The sequence below is a fragment of the Gigantopelta aegis genome, chromosome 3 (assembly GCF_016097555.1).
Source record: "Gigantopelta aegis isolate Gae_Host chromosome 3, Gae_host_genome, whole genome shotgun sequence".
In the NCBI taxonomy this organism is placed as follows: Eukaryota; Metazoa; Mollusca; class Gastropoda; order Neomphalida; family Peltospiridae; genus Gigantopelta; species Gigantopelta aegis.
The window spans coordinates 63,685,350-63,693,980 of NC_054701.1; the positions used below are offsets into that span (position 1 = coordinate 63,685,350).

The 8,631-nt window shown below is 40.6% G+C and overlaps 1 protein-coding gene across 1 annotated transcript; it reads right to left on the reverse strand.

The window, feature by feature from the left end:
- Nucleotides 1-2,736: 2,736 nt before the first annotated feature.
- LOC121391681 lies at nt 2,737-6,184 on the reverse strand. Its single transcript, XM_041523226.1, has 4 exons — nt 6,097-6,184; nt 4,238-4,309; nt 3,874-3,943; nt 2,737-3,333 (listed from the first exon to the last, which is right to left on the reverse strand). Exons 1-4 carry the CDS (start codon nt 6,121-6,123, stop codon nt 2,993-2,995), a joined length of 510 nt encoding a protein of 169 aa, XP_041379160.1. The 5' UTR covers nt 6,124-6,184; the 3' UTR covers nt 2,737-2,992.
- Between the last annotated feature and the right edge of the window lie 2,447 nt (nt 6,185-8,631).

The window sequence follows — 8,631 nt, forward strand, 5'->3', positions numbered from 1 at the left end:
AAAGGTACAATTTTTTAATCACAAGATTTTCTTCAAACACATTAAGGTGCATTAGTAATGTTAAAAACAAATCAATAGCAATTTTGCATTAAATTTTTTCCAGCGTTATTAAAACAGAAACGTCATGTAGCCTAATCGCTTTCTGGTTATTGTAAGGAGATGCAAAGTGGTGCCATTGGAATACTGAAGTCATTCAAATTCATAACTAGCTATATTATTACAATGCTTCCCCACATTAAAATAAAAACTGGTCTACTAATCTTGACCCCTGTCAAAATTCTATAACAAGCAAATAATGCTGTTTACAGGTCGGTATATTTTTATCTTTCATAATTCTGGACAAAATATTAAGTTTAAGTTTTAAAAAATGAAAGAAATAATAAAGTACCTTTTGTCAAATATATTATATAAAAAAACTAGCGTTGGATATGTTTTATTTATTCTGTACGAAGCCAAAACAAGGGTCCGAAAAGTGACTGTCGTCGACCTTAAACGAGCTTGCCTATCATACCATTTTTATGAAACGAGTGAACAGTTTTGGTATCCGACGAGCGAAAGCGAGCCAGATACCAACACTGTTCACAAGTTTCATGAAAATGGTATGACAGGTAAGCTAGTTTAGTATTTTATTTATTACAAACCCCACTGTAAAGTAGGGTCTCCACGAGTACTCGAGTATTCGGGCGCGGGCCGAGTCTAGCAAGACTCGAGTCCGTTCACAGAACTCGAGTACCCGTGCAAGGAAGAGAACTTTCTTTTAATTATATTTTTAATGTAATTTTATCATTATGCTTGCCGCCGGTTACATTATAGGGCTATGAGACATGAAGGGAAACAAAAGTCGAATGTGTGGAATGCAATACAATGACATGGTTCGGCATCCATGTTCAGCGCTGGAATTAAGATGCATAATGCCATTTCACTTTATTTCCAAGTCTCATTATCATCTAGTGTAAGTATCGGGTACTCGGGTCCGGGTCGAGTTCGACCCTCGAGTACTAGAGTCCAATATTTTGGACTCTACGAATTGGGTCAGTAAGTGATCTACGTCACACGTAAACTTAAACGAAGCTAGCATTAATTATCAGTTAATGAGGTCTTTAAATTCACAATAATGACTGAATTGTTGATCGGACCAGCACATAATTGAGCTGAGTGAATGGGATAACTAGATGTGACGCTGGCAGTATGTACATAGGGTCGCCATAGTTCAAAGGGACGTAGAAAGTGTGGTTCTTACTTGCATCATTGTTAACCAAATTAATCTTCCAACGACAACATAAAACATTTGCCCGCCATTATAAATTTGCTAAATAGAGGGAAGCAACTCACCCTGCACATTAAGAAAAATATTGATTTAATGTGCGCCCTGCACTATTGCTGCCAGAGCCGGTTTAAAGATCCGCGGGGCCTGTAGCACAAATAACAGCGGGGACTCCTTCCCAGGATATATATTTTGCAACCCCCTCGGGGAGAGGGGGGAAATGACCTGGTGAAAATAAATGTACATATCACCGCGGGGCTCCCTGAAGCGCGGGGTCGATAGCACGTGCTAGGCCTACATGTGCTACTAAGATAAACCAGCTCTGCTTGCCACACCATCGTTTTGTCTTCGTATACAATAGGCTCAAATATAACAGCCTATCTTACCGCAATTTCAATTCATAACCATATTTCGTAATGGTACACTTTTAAATTACACTTTTGTACAAACACGGTTAGATACGTTAATAATCTCCGAACAAAACATTTTCAACAGCAATTTTGCACTTAATATTTTTTAGTGTTCGTAAAAAGGACACGTCAGATTAGGTCAGGTCATAGGGCTTTACGTGCACATTCAGAGCAAGCTGTTGTAGCGCACGCCTGTCTTGGGCTCCTCCGTCCAGGACAGGAAAGGTGGGGAGGGGGCAGGAGGGACCGCCTGCACTGGCAGGTGCAAGTGAGCATCAGCAGCCTGACCGTGGTCGGTAGCAGGCGGAGTGGGGGGGGGGGGGGGGGGGGTAAAGAAAGAAAGAAATGTTTTATTTAACGACGCACTCAACACATTTTATTTACGGTTATATGGCGTCAGACATATGGTTAAGGACCACACAGATTTTGAGAGGAAACCCGCTATCGCCACTACATGGGCTACTCTTCCGATTAGCAGCAAGGGATCTTTTATTTGCGCTTCCCACAGGCAGGATAGCACAAACCATGGCCTTTGTTAAACCAGTTATGGATCACTGGTCGGTGCAAGTGGTTTACTCACTCAGGGTTTGGAGTCGGTATCTGGATTAAAAATCCCATGCCTCGACTGGGATTCGAACCCAGTACCTACCAACCTGTAGACTGATGGCTTGCCACGACGCCACCGAGGCCGGTTCGGGGGGGGGGGGGGGGGGGGGGGGGGGGGGTAATGTGCTATGGAATTTTTAATGGAGCAAGAATTATGCCAAAAGAGAAAAGGTTCGCAAGTTTGATTGAGGAATTTGGGCTCAATTTTGAACGGTCGGTCAAAAAGAAAGGGGACACGTAATGCACCCAGTTTATTTTATTGCAAGGAGGTGCAAATAACGTCATTCGAATACCGACGTCATTCAAATTAAAAAACAACAAAACAAAAACAAACAAACAAAAAACCACCGCGCCAGTCTGCGCGTGCCAATAGTTAGATATTGAGTAATTGTTTTGGCATGAACAATATCTTACACTGGTGTGTAATAAAGTAGAATAAAAACTGGAAACGATTAATTATTCAAGCAATATTTTAATATTTTATTTGCCTTAAAGTGTACATGAAAAGAATGGAGCTTACTGAATTCCGAAGTTAGGTAAATTAAAATTAAAGGTATGTTGTCCTCAAAACAATGTTTGAGATTTCTGGTTCAAATATACTTTCTTACTTAGAATGCTCATAGCTTAATTATTGTGTGCTTTTGGTAGAAACACCTTATAAGGACAGCAAACTCAGGATCGACAGTCTGTTTAAAACAAAAGTTCATGGTAGTTATTTTGCATTCTCCAGAAGATCCAACAGCCAATCCCAGCCGTCGTCGTGTTCAGTGGGACATTTGCAGTTCCTCGTTTGGCCACGTTTACACGGGTTGTAGGAAGGTGACGTCACGCAGATGCCGACCTTTTTCCCGAATATTTGATCCCACCAGCCGCCGCCGGTTTTCACTCGGCAGCACTTGGTAAGCTTGTCGCAGCCTTTGCTGCCGAAGATGTCGTCGTTATTGCTGGACGGGTTGCATGTCTTTAGATTGTCCGAGTTGCTTGAGAGCTGTGAAGTGAAGGCTGAGTGTTGAGAACCCCACTCGAAGAAATCACTACACGGGAAGTTGTCCTCTGAAAGCAGAATTATTAGCCAATAAATACATTGGCAAAAGTAGCGAAGCCATGGTACTGTCTTTATAGAGTCTTCTGCCTGTGCCTATCTTTCCCGTCGTCAGTTTAACTGATAGGAAACTGTTAAAATGGAATTCATCTTTGTACGCAATATTTAGAACAATGTGGGTACGGCAGTCAACTGGACCTAAGCGCAAAATGATACTTACGAAATGATACATCGGGTAATTAAAAAAAGAAGGCAGTCAGCAATACAAATCATGAGGTGAAGTGGTCAGAACGGTGGGAAATTGTTTAAAATGGCCTTGCGTATTATATGATAGACTGGGCTTTGATATTTCAGTCGTGGGGCACTTGTTGGAACAAAGGAAAACACCGAGTACATTGCTCTCTACCACTGAGAAACATTGAGCATTTGTTACTGTTAGCATGATGGTGAAACAAGGGGTCCACTTGATCATATGACTCATCGCGCGCGTGCGCACGCACGCACACACACACACACGCGCGCGCGCGCAAATAATAATAATAAATACTTACTGACGCATGTGGGATCAATGCCATTCCCAGATTTACACTCGTAACCAGGGCAACACTCGATGTTCCTTTTCTGAAGGAAAAGAAGGTAATAGTTACTTTAAAAGGTTATCATGGCATTCACACTCACTACACCCCCAGAACATATTTCTCCCTTGGTCAACCCCTCCCTCACCCCGTCAGTTCCCCCAAAACACCAAGACCATTAGAGGTAGCTGCACCTCTTTCACAACAAGTATAAAAGAGATTCGTTTTGAATTAAATTAAATTAAATTAAAGACATACATTTACAATCCTTCAATAGTTTTTTTTTATTGGTGACTAAACGAGGCGTGGGGGTGACATGCATAACTAATATTCAACTTACTCGGCATTCGGAATTGGAAATAATGTCGTCGAATAGAAAGGCGTATGATTCTGTGATGCATACAGCAGCAATCTGAAAACGAATGGAAATTTTCAAAGTTAAAAAAAAAATCAGAAGCATATAGGAAAAAAAGAGTATTTTTATAATGACATCTCACCTAGATGAAACTCTTATGCAAAAATATATATTTGTTTTAAATTATAATTATGGTTACCGTAACGTTTTGTTGTTGAGATTCTGACAAATTAATCAGTGGATAAAGTTGTAGCTAGATCAAACTTTCAGTTGGCCATACAGTAATTACAACATTTGGTCTGGCGATTGAGAGATGAAACCTGCTGTTGTCAAAGGATACTAATACACGGGAAAGTCGGAAGCAATTAAAAGTTGGTACGGCCATGATAGCAATACGTATGATGAAATCTATACTATGCGAGCGCCATAGGAAGAGGGGGGAAAAAAACGTTCATGGCCCAAAAAGTGGTACGGCCGTACCGCTTCCGACGCCCCTGATGCACACAGATAACTCCAGCTACCGTTTTTGCATCAGACACAATAATTTCCATAAGACTGCCTGATTCAGCATCAATCTTTAGTGCTGAAGTTTAGGCAGTCATTAAATCATTGAAAGAAATAAAGGGTTCTACTGCATTCAAATTGATTATTTTAACAAGATTCATGTTCGAGTGTTCATACTGTACGAAATATGAAGCTGGAACATCCCTTAAATCGGACGGTGATACGAAAGTGCGTTTTTGTATCCATTGCCTATAAAGACATTGTATTTTGTTAGGTGCCAAGCCATTATTGGCTCCAGGGGTAATGAAAAGGCAGATTCAGCTGCCAAGTCTGCTTTAGATTTGCCTCATGCCAAGATTCGAATATCTTATACTAATTTTAAACATAATATTAACCAATTTATCGTTTCAACTTGGCAAGGTGATTGGAACGGTGTGATTGTGAACACGCTTCATTATATCAAGCCAGTCCTGGGAGCGTGGCAGTCCGCCTTTTGGCGGTGCAAGAAGGATAAAATAGTCTCGTGTCGTGCTCACATCGGTCATACATACTTGACACATTCATTGTTTCCTCGAAGAAGGATCCTCCACCTCAGTGTGAGCACTGACATTGTACTCTGACGGTGCGTCACATTTTGGTGAAGTGCAATCATCTGAGGTAAACTATATAAAAGATATATTTGGACGAAGAAAAATTGTTGTTGCAATTTCTTCGTGATACTGAGTTTTATTTTAAATTTTAATTTCACGTATCTGTAATATTTGTATTTTTGGCAGTTTTAATTTAACTCTTGAATTTTTATATTTGTGATTATGAATTAATTTATGCATTTACCTTAGTTTGACACCCGATGTATATATCGTGCTGGGGTGTCGTTGAACATCCATTCATTCATTTCAATTAAGCAAACAAACACACACACAAACACACACACGCGCGAACACACACACACACACACACACACACACACATACACACACACACATTTGTCTCTAGCATGCGTGTCTTGCGCCCAGTCTGTAATATGACCCAAAATGATGTTATCTGAAAGATGAGTCTGTTGACTAACTAAAGCACATATAATAATGGCAATGTTCAATATTTTAAGTACATTAATAATACAGTTTTGGCAGTTTGAAATGTGTAAAAGACGGTTTTGAAACCAATACCTTATATTTGTATATAAATAATTTTGCAAGTAATAAAAAAGGTAAGCCCCCTCATCCCCCCATCCCAAAAATTAACAGATCTTTTGTTATTTTTCGTCTAAGAAGAAGCCATTCTGATCATTCATTTTTTACTTGCATCTAAACACGAAAAGAAACAAAAATAATACTCACCACAACGAAAACAACCAACTGCATCATTATTACGGTATTTTCTTTCTTGAGGCTTGGTGTCTGAATTTCATCTGCTGTGGAGGCTTGGTTATATAACAACACCCACTCAGCTGGATGTATAATAATTACATCCACCAGATTGTAGATAACCTTGATTTTTGTTCAAATATCTCATATATTTATTAATATAGTCTTCAAAATAAGCAGGGGATATTAAAACATAGCACAATATAACAATGATGTTTTAATATCTGTCGGAATAATAATTAGTCGCAAAGCAGCAACACTCACGTGACAAGTATTTGAGTAAACATGTTCAAACCAGGAACGTGACATATCTGACACCAGACGTGCAACAGTAAGGAAATGTTTTATTTAACGACGCACTCAACACATTTTATTTACGGTTATATGGCGTCGGACATATGATCAAGGACCACATAGATATTGAGAGGAAACCCGCTGTCGCCACTTCATGGGCTATTCTTTCCGATTAGCAGCAAGGGATCTTTTATTTGCGCTTCCCACAGGCAGAATAGCTAAAACCATGGCCTTTGTTGAACCAGTTATGGATCACTGGTCGGTGCAAGTGGTTTACACCTACCCATTGAGCCTTGCGGAGCACTCACTCAGGGTTTGGAGTCGGTATCTGAATTAAAAATCCCATGCCTCGACTGGGATCCGAACCCAGTACCTACCAGCCTGTTGATCGATGACCTAACCACGACGCCATCGAGGCCGGTCGCCCTCCAGAAGTGCAACAAGAGTCGTTATTGAGAAAGTGATGTTTTCTTTCATACACTAATGACGGCTAAAACACTCGTGGTCATAAGCGTACGAGACAGGAGCAAAACGTCAAATTCCAGCAAAAATTATGCTGATATTCGGGCAAAATGTTCTAACCTGAGACCATGTATTTCCATCACTCTACCCTCAAAATTAGTTGTAATCCATGCAAACATGCGTAGTGATTCATTTGCAACAGTATATAGCTGTTTAGTAGTAATACTATTATGAATAAATGTTGTTATGCAAATTTAGGCATTTTCGTTTAATTCGGGCAAAAGCCTGTCTGATTCCTCCCCCACCCCCTTAAAAAATGGGAGCCCGTACGCCTATGTTCGCTGTACGCCAAGCATGTACGAATCCGACGTAGTATCAAACGTCCAATAGCTGTTTCTGTTGTATTTTTTTTTTTTTTTTTTTTTGTTTGTTTGTTTTGTTGTTTGTTTAACCGGCCTTTGCGGCGTCGTGGTAGGCCATCGGTCTACAGGCTGGTAGGTACTGGGTTCGGATCCCAGTCGAGGCATGGGATTTTTAATCCAGATACCGACTCCAAACCCTGAGTGAGTGCTCCGCAAGGCTCAATGGGTACGTGTAAACCACCTGCACCGACCAGTGATTCATAACTGGTTCAACAAAGGCCATGGTTTGTGCTATCCTGCCTGTGGGAAGCGCAAATAAAAGATCCCTTGCTGCTAATCGGAATAGTAGCCCATGTAGTGGCGACAGCGGGTTTCCTCTCAAAAATCTGTGTGGTCCTTAACCATATGTCTGACGCCATATAACCGTAAATAAAATGTGTTGGGTGCGTCGTTAAATAAAACATTTCTCTCTTTCTTTCTTTTTTTTCTTTTTTTTTCTTATTATTTTTTTAATTTGTTGTTGTTGTTGTTTTTTTGTTGTTGTTGTGGGGGTTGGGGGGTGGTCGGGCTCCAGTTCCATTTCTTCCGGAGCGCAGCGACTAATTCGGTCAAATTGGTCGGATGCAGTTGAAAGTTTTGGAGACGGTGATGCTCTACACGTGTTCAATGGGTGAACACATTTTGAGCTCTGAGATGGCAATGATAGTGTGTTGATGTTTTACTGATGCAGGTTCGCAGTGACCAGTCGACTACGGTGAGCACAGGCGTTGTCGTCCTGAAAAACAAAACGTCGCCCAGTCTGACGTGCGAAAGGCGCAACGATCGATGCAATACTATTGTCAAGGTAGTATTGGCCCAAACACGGTAACGTCGATCCATGTGTCTTATTCCGATGGACACTCCTTACAGGTGCATTATCCCGTAAACGTGCTTCTCGTTCTTGGCAAGGGCATGGCTTTTGAGTTGCATTGAGCAGGAACATTACCGTATACCATACACTTATTTTTAGATGTGTGTTTTCTTCTCTTCTTTGTTTTTTTTTGGTGTGTTTTTTTGTGTGTGTTTTTTTTGGCCTTGTTTCATTAAAAAACGATTCTTATTTGAAATGAAATATTCCCTACTTATTTTGAACAGTATATGTAATATAAGTGTCAGATTGTAGATAACTGTTACGAAAAAAAAATCCAACGTTAATTAAACTTATAAATCGAATAATTATTTCCAGGTATGGGGGGGGGGGGGGGGGGAGAGAGAGAGGGAGGGGGGAGAGAAGAGAGAGAGAGAGAGAGAGAGAGAGAGAGAGAGAGAGAAGAGACGGAAGTAGAGGGGGAGAGCTATAGACAGATAGAAACAGACAGTTTAAGGTAATTGAAGAGAGAGAGAGAGAGAG

Bases quoted from the DNA above. Each gene is read 5' to 3' on its own strand.
- LOC121391681 (XM_041523226.1), bottom strand. From the start codon at position 6,123: ATGATGCAGTTGGTTGTTTTCGTTGTG. The intron at 3,944-4,237 runs GTAAGTTGAATA...CTTTTCCTTCAG, and splicing joins TTTCCAATTCCGAATGCCGA to AAAAGGAACATCGAGTGTTG. The intron at 3,334-3,873 runs GTAAGTATTTAT...TTCTGCTTTCAG, and splicing joins CATTGATCCCACATGCGTCA to AGGACAACTTCCCGTGTAGT.